The sequence below is a fragment of the Eschscholzia californica genome, unplaced genomic scaffold (assembly GCF_041429995.1).
Source record: "Eschscholzia californica isolate CP2 unplaced genomic scaffold, dmEscCali1.0.p SCAF_5, whole genome shotgun sequence".
NCBI classification, from domain to species: domain Eukaryota; kingdom Viridiplantae; phylum Streptophyta; class Magnoliopsida; order Ranunculales; family Papaveraceae; genus Eschscholzia; species Eschscholzia californica.
The window spans coordinates 50,087,947-50,111,336 of record NW_028238472.1 but is presented as its reverse complement, the minus strand read 5'-3'; the positions used below and the strand labels follow the sequence as shown (position 1 = coordinate 50,111,336).

Here is a 23,390-nt window from a genome sequence, read left to right as displayed (position 1 = left end):
AAAAGAGATCATCTTAGCATTTTTCCTGGACTAGTAAAAAGCGTGGAAAACTGACTCTATTTTACGTGACCAATTGAAAAATAATTCTTAAAAGATAGTGATTGTTTCGAGAAATATTCTTTTTCATAAACCTCTACGTTTGTGTTTGTGGGAAAAAAAAAAAAGAAACTGCATGAAGAAAAAACACAATTATGTTTTGTAGGAGGATGGATGTCCACGAGGGACATTCAACAAAGAAAATTAATCTTAGGAGTAGAAGAAGCTATTGCTCCTTTAAGTTTAAAGGTCGAACTCTATGATAATCAAACATACCCACCAAGTGTTAGGTTTACAAGCAAAAAACACTTTTTTTCTAACATTTTTTCTCACTCCACTTGAAAGATGAGACACTTCGACCCACCTGTGCTGCCCTTACTAACTTCTAATCAGCATTTGGTTTAGCAAAGTCTTGATCGAAGCGAGTTGACCATGTCAAGAGGGTTTTACGGTTGGGATTTGTAAAGCGCCTATAGAAATTCTCAACCGATTAGAAATTGGGCTGAGCTGGATCATGGCATATGTTAGTCAACTGGGCTTGGCTCTGATAGACCTAAAAAGAAGTTCAAGTTTGCTAGACTTAATACAGTTTAATTAACATAACCACGTTTAGTCCCACACTGATAAATCAAAATCAAAGATTAACTCTTTAATATGCTAAGAAGAGAAAGCTTATTGCGGAGCTAAGTCACAAGAGCTTGTAACCCATGTGGGGGCATGAACGTGGGTGAACAGTAGTTGAATTGACTCGGTAGGATCAGGTGAGTGCTATAGACTGACTTGCCCATTCCAAGTTAGGAGTTGATCCATGTGAGTTGGGCGAAGGCCTGGCTAATGTGGTTCATAGAGTGGAGGGCAAAGCGCCAGGCTGGCTTCACAGAGCAGCGAAGACCTCCCCCTCTTGACAGTGGAAGGATTACGAGTTGGTGTGCCCCTTATTCAACTCAGCCGAGCCAACTCGACTCACTTGAACACCCACCTTTTTTGTCTCTTCAAGAGTTCATCTCAGCATTTTTCCTAAATGTAAAAGGATGAATGAATGCCCATGAGGGATCAATAAAAAAATTGAACACCCACCAAGTGCAAGTGCTGCCCGCGCCCTTCTCCTGAATTTCCAACCAGCACTTGGTTTAGCAACGAGACTTGATCCCTTCACTTAAAAGCCGAGACACTTCGGCCCACCCGTGCTGCCCGCGCCCCTTCTCCTGGATTTCCAACCAGCACTTGTTAGCAAAGAGACTTGATCCAAGCGAGTGGACCATGTCAAGAGGGTTTCACGGTCGGGATTTGTAAAGTGTCTAGAACTTCTCAATCAATTGGAAATTGGGCTGAGCTCTAATAGTCCTAAAAAGAATGAGTTAAAGTTTGCTAAACTTAAAACAATTTAATTAAGAAAACAATCATATTTCATCCCACATTGATAAATCAAAATGAAAGATTAACTCTTTAATATGCTTAGAAGTAAAAGCATATTGCCGAGCTAAGTCACAAGAGCTTGTAACCCATGTGGGGGCATTAGAGTGTGTGGACATTGAATGAGTTGGCTCAGCAGGATCAGGTGAGTGCAATTGCCTGACTCGCCCATTCCAAGTTAGGAGTTGATACATGTGAGTTGGGCGAAGGCCTAGCTTGATGTGGTTCTTAGAGTGGAGGGCAAAGCGCCAGGCTGGTTTCACAGAGCAGCGAAGACTTCCCTCTCTTGACAGTGGAAGGACTACGAGTTGGTGTGCCCTTGATTCAACTCGGCTGAGCCAGCTCAACTTACTCGAACACCCACTTTTTGTCTTTTAAGAGAACCCATCGGAAATTTTTTACATGCTACCTAAACCCAGTCGATGGATAGTCAATGAATGTGCAGAGTGGTAAATTAGTACGAGGGTAAAGCGCCTACGAGTTGGTACGCCTCTGATTCAACTCGTCCGAGCCAACTCAACTCACTTGAACACCCACTTTTTGTCCCTTCAAGTAAAAAAAAAAGACCCAATATCTAAATTTTCTACATGTCCAAGCATTCGACATCTAATCTCAACATCGGATTAGACAACTAATTTACATAGTATCATTGACTTTCCATTGATAGTCCCATATTTGAGAGCTTCAATTGTGTCTTTCCCATCCCCTTATATTTCAACATTCAAATGATTATTTCCTCTCCATAAAATATCATATACATTATATTATTATTGGTTACTAGTTACCCTTGGACTATTCTCACAAATTTATCATCTTATCATTTCTCGATCAATACAGAACTCCATATGGTTTCATGTTAAAAAGGTTTAGATTTCATAATATCATGTCTGGATCAATACAACTCAGTTGCCATCAAAATTGATAAACTTACAAAGACATAACTGTATAATCTAACATGGTTAGATGGAGTTAACAGGCTAACAAATTTCCGACACGTTTCTCTTTCTATATAGTATACAACAAAATCTTAACTCTGTATACCCAACAAAGGTATCATCTGATATATCTAAACAAAAACACCAGACAATGCATAAGATCAGGCTGGCAAATACTTTCACTCTTTGTTGCGGGACGACCGCTCTTTCCTCTGTCCACCAAGAATACGAGAAATTTGAAGACCTCGACTGAAAGCTTGGTTAAATAACATACGTGTTTGAAATTCCGAAACAAATGGAAACCACGCCAGAAAAGCAACGGGAGTGAACAAAAGTAGACCCATAACGATTTCATAGCCACGAGCAAGTGTTCGAACTGACCCCCAGAAACCAGCATTGACAACAATAGGTTTACAAGCTTGTGCTATCTGATAAATGAGAAGAAAATCAAGCAACAAACTAGATTATAAATCATTTTATCAGGGAATCGAAGGAAAGAAATAATTGATGAGAAAAGTTATTTACTGACCAAAAGTAAACCCCATCCTGTTGGCATGAAAGCAAGAATGCAAACTATGATATCTTGGAAGGTCATATGTGGAAGTGCTATCAGAGTGACGAGAATTGCAACGAATGTCAGGAAGATAAGCCCCTTGATTATACGGAAAACAAGTTGAAACTCGGCACTGAATTTTCGCCTTCCAACTGATACAGTCTGCGAAGTCAAATAACACCCATCTTTAGAAATAGCATAAAGAAGAAAAGAAAAAGTACACATGATATGGACTAAGGATCAGTTTTGCCCGACATATTTAGTAAACCAACCATCTAAGAAATCTACAATGACACAAAGCCACAATTTAGTGGTGCTTACACTTTCCACCCAAAAACCTTACAGTGAAACCATAAGAAAGGGGGATTAAGAGTAGATATCGCTTTTATTACAATTTACACCTGCATTCTAGTATTGGAGTTAATCCCCCATTGGTTGTGGGAGAGGATTGCCTAACTTATAAATGTGAGGGAAAGCCTCACTGCTTGAGCTACTTACTGGGGGTGAGAGAGGACCACGTCTACTTGGGGCTAAGGAAGGCCCAAGAACACACTTATAAATGGTATCAGAACCGATGTTTACCCAAGTCTTTCAGGTCCCATTGGAGGGATATAGTTTTCTAGGTCGTGGTGTGTGAAGGAAGATTGTTGGAGTTAGTCCTAGATTGGTTGCGGGAGGAGGCGGTGGTCACTTTATAAGTGTGAGGAAAAGCCTCACCTCTTGAGCTAGCTATTGGGGTGAGAGAGGCCCAAGACCGCTTGGGGGCAATGAAGACCCACACCTAGGAAAGAAAGGGTATTTCCGATAAATTTGCTCTAATAATAATATTTATCTTTTTTCTCGAACCATCCTACTCTGTCTTCCTAAAACCGCTCCAAATCTGACATTCTCCTAGTCAAATTTCCAGATCCATTGTGATTTATGGACTTCCTTGCTATCTTTGAAATTCTTTTGTTCTATAAACTAACTAAAATAACCAATAAAGCCATTCATATACAACAGAAATGGCAACAGTTACAAAAGATGCCACTTTTCCCTTTGAAAAACAGAACCAGAAGCAAAGTGTTCTTGCTTACCTTCATTACGAGCAGTATTACGGCAATGACAAGCCATGACATGCCATAGACCTGAAATTCAACAAAAGGAAGAAACCTCAATTAACTTGATAAAGACAGGAAATAAAGAAGCTTTAAAACTGTAGGTCATACACACCAGTACACTTTTTGTCTTCGCTATGTTTAAGTGGTATACAAGCCCATACTGATATATAAAAAACCGTAGTGATAATAATACTTCCGCAATAAGACCACGCTTTCCAGAATGACGAAGATGATCTTGCTCACTCTCCCACCATGACTCCCAACTTTTTTCAGTAGGTACACCAATTCCTCCTCGGTTACTAATCCACTTATTCCAGTCAGTCCAATCATCGACAATCTTTTGCCATTCAAATCCCGATGGATTGAAAAGAAAGGGAGCGAAAAGCCATGTCACAACCATAAACCACATAGATACAGTGATGAAGACATATGCAATTGCACTTCGATATGATTGCCCAAAGATTTGGTAAACAACTAGCAGAATCATCATCTCAATCCCTTTGACAAAGTGACTGCGAGAGTATAGCCTGTAATTGTCAGCAAATTTTGCATGGAACACTACGAATCCACGACCTGTACCTCTATATTCTGCACCACCATGAAGCAATGTCCTTCCATAATAATGAGTTTTAGTACCAAGAGAAAATGTGAAAAATACAGGAGCTAGTTGTAATTGCATCAGTACAAATTCACTTAGTGCAGTACGGAATCCTTTTTCTAGACCAATTTCCATCATCATAGGGAGGGCCATTAGAAAGCCAAGTTGTACAAACGACTGAGAAGCAAGAGCAACTTGAAGAGGCTTGTTATCACGAATAGCTGCTTGGGAATTTAGTCCTTCTTCTAGTCCACTAAGAACAAGGTAAAGTCGGCCATACAGAAACACGTAGACAGTAAGCACAGTCACCTGTCGAGGAATACCAAAAACAATATCAGACATCAATAAAAAATCGTTGAATGTTTATGAAAGGACTAAAAAGCAATATATCGTACCAGGGTACTGAAGTAGAAACCAACTGTAGTGAAATAACATGATAACATTCGGAAGAAATCAAAACGGTGACCAAGCCTATATATATCACGACTCAATGTCTGTTCGCCGTTTCCATTAGCTATCTTTGCCTCAAACATGGAGATTTGGTTGAGGCCCACATCCCTTCCTTTACCAACTTGCATGTACTCATGATGAGTAACATTCCCTTCACGTAGAGTAGAATTGAAACCTACAAGTGACAAGGACACGGTTTTTCAAATTAGAACAGTAAGTTGTGAAAGAACTTCTCACTTGGTGAAATTTGAAGTTTCAACCATGCCTGCAAAAATGTCCTCGCTCAAATTGATGACCTTCGAAGCTTTACTAACACCACCTCTGGTCAGGTGGAACAGTCTATCGAACACATCTGGATGGCCATAATGGAAGCGGACCCTTGGCAGACACAAAAATAGAAGATAGAAAATGAGCAGAGATAATAAGAGATCCTACAACAAAGTAACATGAGACTCCAGCAAGAAAGCAAAATAGATTGCCCCTCCGACTGGGAATGAATGAGACTACTTTAAATCGAATCTCTATTTACATTCAGAGAAAGAAGCAAGTTTAACTGACTTCAGACTTATATTATCATGTTGGATTTACTTATTAGACGATTCGTTGTAGCTCTATACTCGTCCTACGACATGGGGCCGACAGACACAAGTCCTAGCTGACTAGGTCTTTGCCTTAGGATTTCTTATTTTCTAATTTGCAAGTTTCTATTTTCAATTTGTCACCTATAATTTTGATTTTATCCAAATGAGTTCTTCAAATTTCCTTATTTATCTCTAAATTACGTGTCATTAGAAATTTGCTCTACTAAACACAGCCATGTCATGTAGAGCCTTACATGAATGACGTTGTTACCAAATTGAAGAACATTCACCTCAAAAGTACTACATAGACATAGCTATAAACTATTTCAACGATACATGGACATTAAATTAAACGTAACTTAACAAGTATAACAACACTTTTTCCATATCCTCGCAATCTAACGAAAATGGTTCAGGATTGAGATATTACTTCAAAGGATTAGCTAACAGTCGCTGCCCAATAGTTACAAAACTTGTCTCCTGATTCGACATAAACCATGCAAGAGAAGAAACACTGCGAAAAAACAGCATAAAGATGACAACGTAAGTGGATTTCAATTAGAAATCTTTATCGATCTAGTTTTCTGAGGAATGCATTATCGAGGTTCAAATTTATTACCTGCCAGTAAATATGTGCTCCCTCAATCCAAGTATCGTTGGCTTTCTCACACCATCGTGTACTTTAAGAAATTCTTCTAGCAGGTTTCTCATCTTAAAAGCTTCTTCCATGTAGTTATCCTTCAAAGGCACTATCCCGGGTAAACAGTATGCTGGGAAACTGAGGTCATAATATAAATGTAATAGATGTCAAGCGCTTATACCTGGTTCATATCAATTGTTTGCAGACCCTCCCCACGTGTGAAAATAATAGCATGGTTTTGATTTTCAGGCTTCCCTTCGCCCAACATTGCAGGTCCAGGAAGCTTAATTCGATAAATAACCTGCATATGGGAACACACCGGGTCCCAATACAGTGAGAGTGTGAGAAGAGTAAAAAAAATTTTTACACAGTTCACTAGAATTTAACTTAAAGAGAATGAATAAAACATCAATAGCTACATAATAGATATATTATTAGGTATAAATATAACTCTTATGTGTATCCCAATTCTAAGTCTTGCAGGGCCCAGCTTCCAAGTCTCCACCAGAAACTGAATGTGATCCTTAGATAAGATAATCTTTCTTGGGAGAAGATAGAAAGTATGTGACACAGTACTGCGGGAGGCCAGAACAGAATCACTAAAAACTTATCAGTCACACTTTCCAACTTCTGAATAAAATACGGCTGCTTCATAGTTCATATTCAAACAATCACCATGTCGAAACTAGAGAGAATATAATTGACTATAGCGAAAATGGTTTTGAGGCCTAATGATTACTTTAGCCTATTTGTTGCTAGCAGCTTGCCTGGAAGAAAATATTTATATATAAAGTTCCATGTTGAACAACTTAATCCGCAAAGTAACATGTTACCTGGTCTAAATTTTGTATTGGTTGAGGATCAGATGACTTGCTAGACTTTGGCAAGGCAGCCTTTACAAGTGCAGAATAGTAGACCTTGTCATTCATCTTTTTAGATTTATCTTTGCTTGGCTCCTCGACCTCATCAATGTACGCAACACGCAGACATGGGTACCTGGCACATGAAAATAAATTGACGTGTAAGCCTTTGCTGTGACATGTCAAACAGTGAAACTATTTTTCTTCCGTTATACGTTGTCATGAGCTTCAGAATGTCATGTGCCCGATGATCTCCAGATCTTTTATGGATTCCATATTTTTGGCAGGACACCACATATGTAAATTTCATATCAGCCACGGCTTGACATTGTGCCCATAATGATCTTTCACCCAGTGCCTGCTCCTCTGTATTATTTTCCGCTGCCTTGTAGCCTTCCATTAGATCTAGAGAAATGAAGTACAGAAAGACATCATGAAGAGTATGAATGATGTTCCACATTTGAGTAAGAAGTAAAGCAAGTAACCGATTAAACAAAACTTACCTTCATCCTTGGCCATATCAAGGAAGGCCTGAAGTTCCAGAGCTTTCCTATAGTACATCATGCCTCTAACTGGCATTTCAAATATACCAGGTATAACATCCATGTGGAAAATGCCCAGTCAGTGTATATGTCATCAACAAAAAGAGAAAGAGGTATTGAAAGACTATCAAATAGACACCCAGACACGCACCGGTTCTTGTGAGAGTCTGCCCTCTATATGATGCCCAAAGGCGAAGCTCTTCTTCAAGGTCCTCCGATCTTTTGAGTTCTTCCTCATTAAAGCACCCTACCCGCTCCAAGAAGTTTGTCCATTCATCTGTAATACATGGTCTTGTTAGATATAGGATAAACTTATCATCTGTTCATCTGTATTACATTGTTTCTTTTAATATAAAAGATATATCTATAAGATCATAAGTAGACATAACTCACTAAAGTTGACAATAAGATCTAAGCGAACCTGGATATATTTTCTGCAAGTAGAAAAGGATGGAAACCCCATCATCATTTTGCACTTCAAGGTCATGTAGGGAGAAAAGAACCTCTTCTGTGTAGTATGGGGTCAAAACACTACAAATAGAAGTTATCTAGGTTAGTTGAAGTATGTTGGTGGTCTCAAACATTCACATATTTTTTCAATATCGGAAGGCCTAAAAAAAATAACAGAATAAACACTAGAGAAACAGAGGGAATTGTCTTATGAAATTCTCTATAGGATTGATTGCCCCCGAATTACAATACACCAAATCAAGAAGACATTAATCAGTCTGCAACACAACCCCATCAGTGTTTCCCAAGTGGACTACTCAGTTCAGTTCCTTTAATAAGCTACCCTATAACATTACTAGCTAAAGATTGTGAGTCTAGCCTGCTTGGTACGTATTTCAAAAAAAATTGTTCGATGCTTACTCGTTCATTTGGAAATATCACCAAGAAAGTTCTGTATGGCAATATGGTACTACCGCAGGAAATCAAAACAAGCAGATCTCAAGATGGTTAGTGTGAGAGTTACGAGGGAGTGACGGGGTCGGAACAACAGATATTAAGCCAGACAGGTCCAAAGGACGCATATGGATCATTGGTAGACGAAGGCATGGTGAATAGGTATGGAAAAGCTCAGAGGATTCCCGATAACCATCTCATGTGGAAATGTGATGGATGGCCTCTCGCGGAGGTTAACCACCAAGGACAGACCATCGAGAATAATTCACGAAGAGAAATCTTTTCACTAGGGACTGTATTCAGATTTCCAGGAACAGATGACTGGGGGACAAACATACATAATGTACTTCGCGACAAGGAACGAAAATGCGGTTTCGACGGAAATTTCAGTAGGTGTTGAAATGGAAAATTTCGGCCTAAATATTTTAAAACTTAATTCCTTGATCAGGCATCGTTAAGGTAGAGAACGTAATTAAATTTCGGTTTCGGTGCAAATTTCTGGTGGCATTGAAATGGCAATATTTCGGTCATTTCCGCCTTAAACTCCTTGCTTCGTGATACTTCTAAATGATCATAGATTCATAAAGAGGAGCCACATCAAAGGTAAGCAAGGATTGGAGTTTAAATGGGTGACTTCAGATAACTGATTTTTTTCCGCATGCACTTATCCACGAGCACTTCATTATCCTTTTTCTGGATTGCAACCCTAGGTTGTACAAATTCCATCTCTTGGGCCCCTATGTCACACACCAGGTTCAAATGGGTGCTCTCAGATAACGGAATTTTACGTCCTGGTTATCTTGGGGCCTGAAATGCTGTCCAATACCGAAAAAATAAGTCTAGAAAGCTCAAGAACAAGTATTTGCCCTATTGCCCAAACCGATGTTACATGGTATGCAATTTGCTCTGATACGTGATACGAGTACCAGCTACAAGGTACGCTACCATGCGAGTATCTGGTAGACTAGGCCACTAGGGGTATACCTCTTTAGTAGATGAATATAAGATCGAAATTTAGAAACAGCTACTCTCAGCCATTTTATCTTCATTGAACTTACAATCTTAGGGAATTAACCAAAAATCTTTTTGCTAACAACTCAACTAGTTTAGCTCATAGGTTTTTGCAAAAAAAATTGGGATAGTCAAGGAAGGGGATTTTATACGCCAAATTTGATGGATCGCGAACCCACGTAAAAAGGGTACGTGGGATCCAATACACGGTACGCTAGGAGGGTAGAGTATTTGTCCATGTAACCGTGTATTTTGTGTCAGAAGGGAAATATAAAATGTAACTGTGGTTTGAGGTTCTTCAATTAAAAAAAATTGGATCATTGAGGGTCTTCAATAATAGTAATCAAATGTTTAGAAAGCTTACGAGAAGGAAAGCATGTTTCGAACTTTCGGTGCATCAGGCATGTCCATAAATAATGAATTCGAGAAAAATGATATACGCCTTCTAGCTTCCAAGTTAGAAGGTACATCCATCGCGGACTCCTTTACAGTAAGCAATAGATACAGCCTTTTGATCTAAACAGCAATATGAAAAAATAATTCAAATTTATATCAGAAACATAACAGAGAAGTCAGATTAGTTTATAAGCTTGTACATTTACTGGAAAAATGTACCTTCTCTTTCCATGCTTCTGTTTCTGGCTCAACTGGAAAACTAATTGCCCCTGAAGATGCAAACAACTGATATTGTTGTTCAAGGGGTGTCATTCCTTCGTATCCATATGTTCCACCATGACTTGAATCTAAAAGACTAGTCAACAACAAGATACCTTGTAAGTACAAAATTCGCAATTAATGGAGCCTGAATTGTGGATAACACACCTATCTAGCATGTTTTTCATATTAATTTATAACATAACTGCTTGGCAATACCTACTGGCTAGTCAATTTCTTGGTGATGGCCCTTGGACTTTAACATATTAGTCATACCAGGCTTAGAACCGTATCTGAATAAGCTTGACATAATATTATGATATACTATGTTGTGTTGGCCTGTGAGATGACCAAGAAGAATCTTGACAGTGAAAAGTGGAAGCGAAAAGTATGACAAGCCTTGGTTAGCCCATTAGATAAAAATAAGCTCAGAGACATTAAAATGCTTCACCTAGATATCTGATCCTCCATTATATCGCGAGTCATGACCTCAAGCATGTCCTGGAAAAGGATTACCACCTGACCCCTATCCTCTTGCTTATTGTTTAACTGTGAAAAATATACTAACCAAGTAAAAACACTGACCATAAGTTTAAATACATAATAATGAATTCATGAATATTTTCTTAGTTGTAAAGAATTACCAAGTACTCTATGAGCTTAATAACATGAGCGTAGAGGCTAGGAAGAGCACTCATTTTCAACTCACTTATCAAAGTCCCCGCCTCTATGTGTTTGTCAATTTCGGAGAATATATCATCTATAACTCTGCATTTTGGACATTATACATAACTAATGTAAAGACATTACGCATAAGGTTCAAAATTTTGCACTTCATTACATAAATAATTGGGAATGGATCACAGAATAAGACTTTCTTACTCTTTCTCACGCTGCCCTTGCACCAAATGATTAATTATATTTCTAAAAGAAGCATAGCACTCACGAACAGCACATTTCATATACTCGTCATTATTGATTCTTTTCATCAGATCACGATCCTTACCATTGCTATCTTTAGCCATATCTAGGGCAATAGGAATCTAGAGGGGTATAAGAAGTTAGCATGAAAGAACCAGTTAAAATGATAAAATCACCTCAAATAAATACTAACCTTGCTAGCAAGTAAGAACGGAGGCCACTGTATCAGGCCCAATTCCCTATCAGCCCAATACGGAACAAGCAACAAGTCCATCTCCCTGAAATTTGCATAATGTAGCACTGATTAAGATAATAGGCATAATACAATATGATGAGAGTTTGCAGTCACCCAAATGTTTTTTTAGTACATGCAATTTGATGAGTATATACTCGTAGAAAAGTCCTGCATTTTGAAAAGACCCAAATTCCATGGCAAAATTATGTGTAAGCTGTTAACACTTAATATAGAATAACAGTGTTTTCCTCTAGCATTTGGTAGCAAATACTGAGAACCAGCTGGGGTAAAGAAAAAGAACAAATCAAGGATTCATTTCACAAGAGGTAAGAGTTTCGACTCTCAAGAAGCCCAGGCCAATGAAGCCGTTCTTAAATTTAGAGTACCTGTCACTTATTAGATCTTCCTCTCTGAAACTACTAATTATCTTGTTCCATAACTGAGCAAATTTTGCCGCGTCCTTCTCCTTATTACTTGGAACCTGAAACACCAGCCATGAGGAGTTTACAATTGAGTAGTAAAAGATATACCATAGCAACAGATCCAGAATTGAGTTAGGCATTGACAAGGACACTAGTCATAAACGACATATAGGAAACTCTACCTCGTCAAATTTGCGAGAAAATGTCGCTTTCAGTCCCTTTTTCTTAGCTCCACTTTTTTCGACTGGAATTAAGCGAGCATTAAAAGCCGCGGGCAACGTCTGAAATCGAGACCTCAGCATCACTAGCGATCGAATCTGGAAAAGAAACAAAGTAATCAGAAGAAGTCTATTTTCTGATAGGATATGATTAAGGATCAAACAGGCGATGTCGACAAAGACCATAGCATCATCAGGTGACTTCACAAAATCATGAATCACTATTGAAGTATGAGAATTTCTAACAAGTGAAGCTATTTGTGCCAGGTTAAAAGGTACTGAGCTTCGATATAATTTCGCATCAATGGGAAAAGAAGACCCAACTAAAAAGGTATCTAAGCTATATTGTACATACTCACTCAAATTCCGAAGTTTTAAAAAATAAAGATACGAAATGAAGATCCATGTACCTCCCCGAGGCGCCGAAAGGCCCCATAGATACCTCCAAATAATGTTGAGTAAATAGCATACCAAATTTGTGTATCCATGAAATAGACCTGGATAGAAAATCAGTGTCAGAACTCAACCGTGATGTGATGAAAATGAAAGAATCTGAGCAAGTCCTAGATGAGCAATAAACATACAAGAATGATCGGAGCCCAAAGTGCAATAACAACACCAATGTTGTTTTTCGCTGCAAACAAAGAAGAAAATCATCAATAATATTTCTTCAGTAATAATATAATAGCCCTGTACTCAGGTAATTACCTCGAGGGAAAAATTCGTGCCATTGAAATTTTGATATATGAGCTGCCATGATTGTTTTTGTTGGACCCACAAGAGGCTTTATCTGCATTGGAATAAACAACATTTCAAACTGAAAAAGAAAGCAAACTATCTTTAGCTAGCCCAACAATCATTTGGGGCACCAAATGGGTCTTTTTTCAAACTGGGACGAGAATTCCTCCTCACTCCTTCAGGAGTTTCAATTGTTGTTATTTTCTGTTTTACCAGATGTAGTTTCAACTTTCCAATTATAGTACGGGTTACGGGTTACTATTTAGTTGCTTTAAGCCTTTCTAGTTTGTGGTTAGTTCCTCAAAGTGACTTCTATTATTTTTCTCTATTCTGGTTACTTTGTAGGTTGGATTTTGTTCTCTTCTCCAATTACAGTTGCCTCTTGTCAGACGTAATATACTAATAATTATAAAGTTAGATGTGTGAGAGTTCCGCAAATTAACCAGATCTGACATTCTGGCTACAACAACGCTTTTGAGTCCCTTTCTAGTACTAGCATATCCTACTTGCTGACTTCCTGAGAGCCCTTACTGTTACTTATAAGGATAGGATAGATACCTCTATGTAGTAACTGAATGCTATCTTTGTAAGCAAAAGAAGTATCCAGAAAACTGTGTACCTGAAATTGAAAAAAAAAACGTGAGATCCTTAGCCAAATGAACACCAAATATTCCCAACTTTCAATTATTATCTCCTTTACTTGAAAAGTGAAAAGGCACTCTCATGCATTCCCCTTCCCACATAGAGCCGAGGCTGCAAGGTATCAGGAAACTTTAGTCAGACTATAAATCACAGATATGAGATAACATGATCTGAACTGCTGAAGTAAAATGGAAAACTTTGAGTGATATACAAAATAACCTGAAAAAACATTCATAACACAATTACCATACCTGAGACCACCACATCATGATGCTCACGATCTTATAATTTGAACTTTCAAGAAACCTCCTAATGAAGGGGAACAGGAACAACAATCCCGCAAGCATGTTTGGTGACAAGTATATGGCCACAGCCAAGATATATAATGTAGGTGAATCACTGTTATTCCCGAACAATCTCCTGATAGCTAGTGCAAATCCAGGAGGATTCTTCCAAGTATAGGCATACGTTACAGGTAAAACTATCACCCATACAGCAGCTGACACAAGCTTTAAGATATATCTGAGCTTCCCGTACAATGACATACTCCTCATTGCTTTCCAGCTCAGAATTATGTCAAGAAAAGCTGAAAAGTGAAGGAACCCAATGATAAATAAGTACTTCTATTTCGTACCATAATGTTAAAACAGGAAGAAGAAAATAATGACGAGGAAATAAGATTCACAGCAGTCTTCACATGTATGCTGCTTTACATAGATTTCAAGAGTCTCGTAGACGACACTCACTCTACTCTGAAATCCATATAGGATACGAGGTATAGTTTATCTTGACAATAAGTCAGCCAAACAAACATCTCAATTTTGTGCCATAGGGTACTGTTAGCAATCAGGCAAAATAACATATACGTTAATCCCTTTTAAAAGACCATTTACTCAAGTCCTTGTTTGTACTTGGTACATTCCAAGATATCTACTTACCTATCTCCAGTGTTAAATATATCCTCAATCAGTCACCCGTTTGACACGTGACGCACCACCAGGTGAGATATTAAGCTGAGTCAAGATACTCCCAGAAAATCCAGTACAATTGATAAAACCAACATATTTCAAAAAAAAAATATGACCGGCAACCCATAAAGATAAAAAATTCTTATCTTCAGTGAACTGTGACCACACTAACTTGTTTAGCTGACTGACGCTGTGAATATATTATATATAAACAATTTGATTCAAAGACATCATGGAACGAATAATTGTTGAGGCCCACAGAAGATCACAAAGAGAGCCCAAACAGGAACAAAAAATGTTTTAATAGAAAATGAAACCTAGTGTAGAAGCAAGAGTAAAAGGAATGAAAGTATAATAGTAGAAAGTTGGAAGCTATATTAGGAAAGCATAACAAATGATAACCGAAGTATAATAAATAAAATAGACAAGCAATATAAGATTGACTACTAGCTGACCTCCTCCAAGCTTCAATATTGCGGCAGTTATGAAGACACTCAAAACTTTCTTGAAAACATCACCCTCGAAGATAGCAGTTGGATCTCCCGTCCCATTCCATGCAATTATAATCATTGCCTTCAGAAGACAAATCACAACGTATAAGAGGCACGAAAATTACGTTGATGCTGCCAAACAACAGGATTTAGATGCCTTACTTGTAAACACAAGATAAAAAAGCACCACATTCTGTCAAAGCTTCTATAAATATGCCAAAATGAGCGTATCTCGACGAAATTAATCTTGCCAGCCCAACTGCTTGCTCCTGCTGCTGTTTTAGTATCCTGCATAACATAAAATTTCACAATAAAAATTAGCTTGATAGAGTTTTTCCTTGACATATATAAGGAACTAAATGGCATCTCATGCAAGAATCTGTTTAAATCATATCACTAACTTTCTCAAACAGTAGTAAGCATTTAGGCATAATCTCAACTTAGAGGTAAATTGGCACAAATTACATAATTGGGTTCAATCATGGAGCTCACCTTAACGTTTCTGATATCCTATTATGTACCAATATATTATGATAAATATGGACATTATCCGAACTTAAGTTTCAAGGTGTAGTGCAGTCATCCATGAAGTCTGAACATATTGACATGTAAGTAAAACAAAGAAGGAAGGAAAATTATGGCATGTAACAGAGAAACAATGGAAAGAAAATCCATAGGTAGCAGCATGTATATTGCTCACCCCATTTTTCTGTCTAGCTTCTGCTAAAGGCTCGCAGAAGAAATCTGAATCTGCCCGCATCGGCCAACCTAGACGGAAACAATCAACTGACCTACAGTTTTATGCGTACAAAGTAATTTAGAAATCGCAAATAGCTACAGATGAACAGAGCCAGAATCAACAAAAACTGCAACAAAATACCAGAAATACTCATTTAAGTCATCATAGTTTCTCCACTGGGAATGTTTGGATTTTCCTTTTTTACTCCTTTGAGCTTCCTACACATCAGCAAGAACAATGTTGAATAGGATTTATAGAAAGGCAGAAAGAAAGAAAGAAAAGGCTTAGAGAAGAACTAGTGGAAAGGGAAAACATGCACTACCTCTGCTATCGTATTATAAATTGGAGTTACAACTTTGTTTAAGAAAGCCTCGTCCTCGCCCCCATAGGCCGGCTTCACATTCTCACCAGTCATGGGACTGACATTTCCAGCAAGCATTCCATAGAGCTCAAATGCCATCTAAAACAAAAAAGTGAGCATTTGTAAACGAAATTCCAGATAACTGGCGCAAACAGAGTAGTGATTTAAAAAAAAGCACAAGAGGCGAGCAGAATGGATAATAGTGGTGAATATCCTATGTAGAATCAGTTAACGGTTATGTTAGAGCAATATTATTAAGGTATGATTAGACATAAATAGGAAACACAGGTACGCAGCAAAACAGAAATTCATCTTTCAAGAAAGATACAATTACTCGTGAATATCTGCAGGTGAAATCCGCCATATATACGTACATGATGATAAATATAGCAAAGGCATTCTGGCATGAATCTCAAGTTTGCAGCTTCACCCCAAATAAGAAGATAAAGACCCATGTAGAGAAGTTTACGTTGCTGAACTTCCTGTTGTATAGTTGGCAGCCTACAGTTTTGACAAAAATAAATTATACAAGGAAAAGAAAATCTTTTAATTTTGAAGGAAACGTAATCAGAAGGTACCTAAAAAGTAGATGATAAAACTACTATTTACTATTATACCTCCAGAGGTGAAAAAAGAATCCTATCGTATTGAACAACTAAAATCTAATGATAAAAAAGTCTAAAACTACTATTTTCATTAGACGGTTAGACCCCATAGGTAAGATCATCACTGGTTCAGTCAAATAAAAGAATATGCAACAAAAAGAATTGGATCCTCACCAGAGACTACTTTTACGATCCAAATATTTGCACCATTTCTTGTAGCTTCTAAACAGCTTCTTCATTACTTCATTTAGTGCTCGTTCATCCAGCTAAGCAGGCAAACACAGATAGAACAAGTAGATAATCAGTAATTGCTAAATAGAACATGCCAGCTTTTACAAAAAAAAAAGGGATAAAGATAAACCTTGGGTTGTTGATCAGGCTTTGGAAATTGCCGTATGTGCACATTTGCAAGTAGCAAAATCAAATGTTCCCTTTGATTAGCCACATTGTCCTTCTGTGAATTCATAAACGTGAAATAATTGTGAAATTGTGAGCCTCGAAAAAGTGAAGGTACCAATGTAACATGAACAAAGGCCAAAAAGGGACACGGTTATCCAAATACATTTTCTCGTTTTAGTTATTAGGTGCTTTATTTATAATATTATGTTTTATTTCTAGATCAACAGACGTGAAATAATACACAAAAGACGTTAACCTATATATTTTTAGATCTCATATAAGCATAGAAGTAATAACGACAAGGGTCCAACAAGAGTATCTTAGACTTAAAAAAAAGTTTTTAAGTATTGAACACGAGATAAAAACACTAAAAAGGAGTATGTGCACAACAAGATACACAAAACAAGTGTTTCTTTTTCTTTTCTGTTTTCTTTTTCTTTTCTGTTTTCTTTTTCTTCTTCATTCTCTTTCTCTGTTCTTTTTCCTATCTGTGAGCTTAACCTCGTGTCAATTCCTAAGGTTAGCCAGTATTACCAGCACTCTCTAATCCTTTGCGGATTTGCGCACAAAAACTAAGATAATTACTCAAAAATGGCCTTATGAAATTTAATAGAAATTGAAAGGCTTACAATAAAAATCAACATGCTGGAATGGTGAACACAGATTAAATCAACAGATTAACACCTTTCCTTACAGAATTTGATTAAAAATTTAAAACCCATTGATATAGGAAAAGCTACCCTATGTAGAAATGGGTGTGCCTAATTAATTTACTAAATATAAACTGAATGATTACCAACACAAGGTGTGTAGTGTTCAAAGAGGAGAAGGGACTTATTTATGGAGCTTGTCCAATTACTCAGAATAAATCTCAAAAACTAACTTTACTGCTTAAGTGACCATAATCTGGCCTTCAGTTTCTCTCCAGTATTCACTCAACATGATAATTAGAAGAGCAGTACACAATGAACCGCTTAGCTTCTGTAATATCAAGTATCATGAATGTTGGATCTGGTTATATAGACAACAGATCATGGGTGTATCAGGTATATGGCAATTAATTTAAACAAACTCAGCAAAACCTAGTGAACTAACAGAGACTAAAGACACATTACGTAAACAACTTATTTACCTGAAATCCAAACATAGCCTGAAGCCAGTCTAGAATGTCTTCATCTACTTTCTTTTTCGCCCCCGAGGGCCATGGCAGACCCCGTGTGTTGCGAAGTGCATATACAACAGCTTGAATCTGGATCATTGAAATAAGAACAGGAACTAAACAGCCGTGGAGCAGAAAAACAAGACAGCTAGAAAAAGAAGATCAGTATACTTTTTATGAACAAGAAAAAATGTCCAACACAAACCTCAGGATATCGCATAATAGCCTGATTTACACTGTCCGGGTCAAGAGGTAGGATATTGTAAGGCAGATAAATTTGTGTCTTCTCCTCGACTTTCGTGTGAGCTTCTAGAATCTACACCAAGCAAGGGAAATCATGGAAATACGGTTAAAAGGTGAAGGAACTTGTAGGAAAAACCATAAGTTACATAATGGAAATGTTATGTGGTTCACCTCATGATCAACTTCAACAGCTTGTGTTAGATTCACAGCCTTCAGAACCTCGAAGAGAACAGCAGCAGTTTGATATGCCTTGGTAAGTTGTGCACTATGGAAATAAATATTAACAACCAAAATTATACCACATGACGCATATATTTTCCAAGCAATCTATGGGTTCGCAACAGCAAACTAACCGATCAGCCTTATCAGCAGCCTTCTGCAATTCTCCGATGTATTTTTTGTAGAAATGTTGATAGAAACTCTGCATTTCACGTGCATCACTCTTTTTTACTCTTCCCATTAAAGTTGGATCATTTTCCTGAAAACGTGAAGAAGACTTAGTGAACACAAAATGGAAAAGACACATACACACAAATGGCTTCATCACGTCGTACACTCGTAAAGCAATTCGTGCAGACAAAATATGAGCAATTAAAGGTAAAAACGTCAAAGAAGTGAATGTGAAGTGAGGAAGTGAGCTACGGAAATTCTTGTGGTATATATTTTCAGTTATCATGCAAAAGATGATAAAAGCAAGGAACAAAATTTTGGTCAGTGGGTAAATGGCAATATTTCGGTTAGTGTGGAAATTTTTACAAATCCATGGAAATGATAGAAATATGATGCAATTGTATATTGATAAGATTATTAGAGCATAATGAAGCATTTCGGTGGAAATTTCCATCATGTCAGTAGAAATTTCGAGATCTCCAACAATTTTGGTCAAAATTCTCCTCCTGTTTGTGGAAACTATGCACAATATAGTTGTAAGTGTGCTTTCGCGCACCTAATCTATATTCCCAATTTCGCAAATTTCCACTGGATTTTTTTGAAATTTCATTCCTTGGATAAAAGAAGGTTTTCGTGCAAAATTAAAAAAAATGTGAAACTTATAACTGAGTGGCACCAGATCTTCTCATCAAGCTGAAAGAGAGTTTGAGAGTACAAAACAGTAAGGTTATAAGCACGACACTACTTCTGTATTTCAATTGTCTTAACTCCATACTCGAAAATCAAAAGTCCAGTGCCTGGAACTGCTATAATGTGATTTCAATTCTCAACCACAACAAATTCCTTCAGTAACAGTGTCCCAACGATGTTTGCAGTGCCTAGTTTAATATATCAGAAAGATGCTATTACATTCCAGTAAATGAGGGTCTGTTATTTCATTGCCCTCAAAGACATCATGACAAACTTCAGCCAGAATTTTTAAGTACAAACATAAATTAGAAGTAATATGAACATAGAGCTGTTTTGTCAGTTGGCCAACAGAAGCCTATTCGACCTCAGCCCATGACAAATTGCTTCGGCAGTTGTACTATTTTTTTTAATTAATTCCAATCATTCAAAAAAAAATATGAGCATGTAGCTTCATCGACCTAAGACAAACAAAAGTAGAGAGTGGACTTCAGCCTAAATGCTTGGTTATTTTGGTTACACTACAACTTCACAGCTCTTTATGGCCCACGCCATAGTGTGATAGATTGATACAAGAGTAAGAATCTGATTTCGTGCCCAGCAGCCCAGGCAGCCCCAAGTATAACAATAACATAATTCGAATGAATCGGGCAGATTTCTGGAACCCGCACTTCCAACATGTCTTGGTAGTATCATATGTTATACAGTTTTCACTACATCTATACTCACTTCGGCAACAAGTTGAACTACTTTGACTGCTAGTAGTTAGTGATGAGGTGTGTACCATGGTATCCATGCATTTTGTCGGTCAGAACCGGAGTGCTTAAGACATAAGTTGTTATGCCAATTTGTACTTCCCATTTAAGACGTTGCCTAACTTGTAAAATAGAAGGGAAAATTCTCTTGGCAAGGAATCACAATGAAACAAAATGGGGTTATAATTAGTACCCTTACAAAGAAATTTCCTACTCACCCTTTCTAGACGTTGTAGAAGTGCAGTCTTGAACTGACGAACACCACGTCCGCTAGATGTAGGATCCAACCTGTGAGCTTTCTCAAACGCATAGAATCGACCTTTACCAAAACAACATTTATAAACATCAGATTATACCAAAACGCATATAATCGACCTTTACCAAAAACAACAATCAAATTGCAGATATATGGAGTTTTATATAAAACACACCACAGAAGAATCTCAATACAAGATGAAAACTAAACCTAGTGAAATGAACTATCTTTTCCTTCATTAGAGCTAACTCTAAAAGCAAAAGATACAAATTTAACATTTAACAAGATGAATAAAAAAATGAAACTTAAACTCGACAGATTATAGAGAAAGAACTGTGAAAAAAACTCACATAAATAAGCAACTCTAGGATTTTGAGGTTCAACTTCATTAGCAACACGAAGAATAGGTGCAATCTCTGAAAGAGATGACGGAACAACTTCACTATCAAAAATCGATTCACCAAGATTTCCAGCAGTTTGAGTCCGCATGATCCGCCTCTGCGGCGTTTGCTGATCATTATTACTTCTACTAGCCGACATTTTCAACCTCCGAACCAAAACTCAAACTCTGTTTCTAACTTCCTTCGATTCTTACTATAGCTTTACCATACTCAGACTGATGATTGATGAAAGTAAAAGTAGCTTTAAGTTATGAAATGAGTTCGAACCTCCATTGCTCTGGTAGATGAAACCCTAATAATTTCAGAGAGTAAAACAGCAAAGTCGAGGAGAGTAGAGAGAGAGAGAAAAGGTAAGCTCGACTTTAAGCAAACCTGGAAGAGAAGAAAAGTTCTAGGGGAAATACAAAAGCAGAACATGCGTATAGAAGAAACAAACAAGAAAAAGGAAATAAAAACTGAATCTTTTTTTACGGGTGATGAGTCAGACTGGAATATGACTTGATAAACGTTACTCCCTATTTATGAACTCTCATCCAACTCAATTCAATTCAAATTTCAAACAGTAGTTAGAGGATGAAGATGGCTAGTGGTCAATAAGTTAAGGGGTTAAATAGAAATGTGTGTATAGTAGGTAGGGGTGTGCAAATATAGACCAAACCAACCTATTCAAATTCATCTAAACCGATTCAGTCGGTTTTCAAACCGAACCAAACCATGAGTGGGTTGGTGTAGTTGTGAAATTCTAAAAGCCAATCAGTTTGGTCGTATATGTGTTCTTTTGGAAACTGTGGAAACAAACTGAACAGAGAGGTTCAATTTAAAACTTGGTGTTCGATTGTGGTTGCAGCTACACAACTTGTTGTTTGCTAATTAAGGTATTTAGTGTTGTCGCAATAAGGGTTGTTCGGCTAATGATGATATTCTTGCTTCCTCATAGTTTTAATCTTTCGCCAAAGTTCCCACCCTTTTCTGCTCTTGTTGACATAATTGTTAAGGTTGTTGATTTTTTTGAAGTTATTGGTTCTGACTGTATTGCTTTTTGCCTTCATATTCATTTTTCTTTCTTTCAAATTTTAACCAATAAACACCTATTTTTTTAGTGAATGAATTTACAATCACTATAAAGCAGGTAGAGTTTTTGTAACGACTTTAAGTCGTGACAAATGAGAAGAAAACTCAACAAAAGACCATTTGTGACGCCTCAAGTACGTCACAAAAAAAACTCGTCACAATCTCCATTTGGATCCTTAGGTGTTGTTTGCTTTTCAAAATTTTCAGATTTGAAATCTGAATTATGGTCCAATTCAGATTTCATATGTTTGCTTTTTTTTTTCTTTACCAAAATCTGAAAGTTCTGCTGAATGGGTTTGAGGGTCTGAAACGACTTAATAAAGTCTATTTTTTGTTAGACTTAAAAACAAGTCTGAAAATAAGGGAGGATTCTAAAATATACAAAATGACTTTTTTACCCCTGCAAAATCTTAAAAGTTACTTCTATCTCTGCATTCTCCACCTTACCATCACCACCTCTTAACGCACCACCACCTCCGACATCACCACCACCGACCACACCACCACTTTCTTCTTTTGTGTCTCTCTCTTTTGATCATCCAAACCTGAATCATAATGTCGGCGATCATCAACAAATTCATATTAATTTGAAAACTAATGATTAGTAGTTTAATCAGTACAGTACTACAGTGTAGTCATTCAACGGTCCGGGTTTTCCGGTTGGTTCTGGTGATATCAAGACTGCCATCGATGACCATAGACGAACGTGGTACTGATTGTGTCATATCTTCTTCTGTAATTGATCATTGTGATGGAGATATTATTTCTTCGTCCCGAAAACCAGTTCCATTTGATCTCAAACTTCCACCTCTAGATTTTGTTGGTATTGAAAGTGATGATTTTCGAATTATAATTTTATGCTTTAATCCTTATAATCAATCCATGATCTTCAAATCTATTTGGGTAGAAAAAAAAAGGTTTTCACCCTTTTATGTTTTTTCTTGTTGCTTAGATTATATACGAACCAATAGTGTTTGATAATAGAGTTTTTGTACAAACTTCAAGGGGTTTTGAAATCTGATCAATCTTTGTTGAAGTTAAAGAGGATTAGATCCGATCTCAATGGTTATAAACTAATCTTGTATTTTTGGTCGCCCAAATCAAATTTTATAGGGACAATTTCAAAGAAATTAAGTATGCTTATCTGAAGAAGTAGAAAGAAAAATTAAGCATGTGTTTGAGGTTAAGAGAACGGAGGAATTAATTTTCGTGTGAAGAAGTCTGACCCAAATTTTCCCACTTGGTTCACTATTTTCTATTAGGATGTACTCAGGCAAGAAACTTAACAGTGGGGGTATAAGTGTCAAAATTGATGACTCAGACAAAATAATTCAGACAAAAATTAAACATTCTAACTTGGAAAAAATTCAGTCATTTCAATTTAGCCAATTCAAGTTCAGCCATTTCAGATTC

The 23,390-nt window shown here is 37.2% G+C and overlaps 1 protein-coding gene and 2 non-coding genes across 4 annotated transcripts; 2 read left to right on the top strand and 1 right to left on the bottom strand.

The window, feature by feature from the left end:
• The first annotated feature begins 713 nt into the window (after positions 1-713).
• On the top strand, positions 714-1,019 carry LOC147540194 (signal recognition particle RNA). The gene has a single exon (XR_015226576.1).
• Positions 1,020-1,510: 491 nt separating this feature from the next.
• Positions 1,511-1,817, top strand: LOC147540193 (signal recognition particle RNA). The gene has a single exon (XR_015226599.1).
• A 481-nt stretch (positions 1,818-2,298) lies between these two features.
• LOC147540192 (callose synthase 3-like) lies at positions 2,299-21,446 on the bottom strand. 2 transcript variants are annotated; one of them, XM_086641548.1, is made up of 42 exons: positions 20,856-21,446; positions 20,468-20,568; positions 18,771-18,895; positions 18,589-18,682; positions 18,380-18,490; positions 18,148-18,264; positions 16,978-17,070; positions 16,791-16,882; positions 16,386-16,512; positions 15,973-16,110; positions 15,792-15,868; positions 15,612-15,702; positions 15,074-15,199; positions 14,876-14,993; positions 13,704-14,038; positions 13,511-13,563; positions 13,369-13,429; positions 12,781-12,862; positions 12,657-12,706; positions 12,483-12,569; positions 12,037-12,171; positions 11,819-11,913; positions 11,391-11,475; positions 11,159-11,319; positions 10,921-11,044; positions 10,728-10,825; positions 10,238-10,373; positions 9,987-10,138; positions 8,130-8,239; positions 7,860-7,985; positions 7,670-7,738; positions 7,382-7,571; positions 7,140-7,302; positions 6,488-6,607; positions 6,286-6,404; positions 6,097-6,180; positions 5,351-5,463; positions 5,031-5,260; positions 4,150-4,944; positions 4,014-4,064; positions 2,914-3,099; positions 2,299-2,812 (listed from the first exon to the last, which is right to left on the bottom strand). In XM_086641548.1, exons 1-42 carry the CDS (start codon positions 21,043-21,045, stop codon positions 2,564-2,566), a joined length of 5,859 nt encoding a protein of 1,952 aa, XP_086497674.1. In that variant the 5' UTR covers positions 21,046-21,446; the 3' UTR covers positions 2,299-2,563. The 2 variants fall into 2 exon arrangements, with proteins under 2 accessions (XP_086497674.1, XP_086497675.1); XM_086641549.1 differs by having other exon boundaries at positions 11,873-11,913; positions 20,856-21,384.
• Positions 21,447-23,390: the final 1,944 nt, after the last annotated feature.

What these genes read in the sequence shown, in the direction of transcription:
- LOC147540192 (XM_086641548.1), bottom strand. Translation starts at nt 21,045, where the DNA reads ATGTCGGCTAGTAGAAGTAATAATGATCAGCAAACGCCGCAGAGGCGG. An exon ending in GATCGTAAAAGTAGTCTCTG is followed by an intron (nt 16,513 to 16,790) that starts GTGAGGATCCAA and finishes TCAAAACTGTAG; the next exon opens with GCTGCCAACTATACAACAGG. An exon ending in GAGCACATATTTACTGGCAG is followed by an intron (nt 6,181 to 6,285) that starts GTAATAAATTTG and finishes GTTTTTTCGCAG; the next exon opens with TGTTTCTTCTCTTGCATGGT.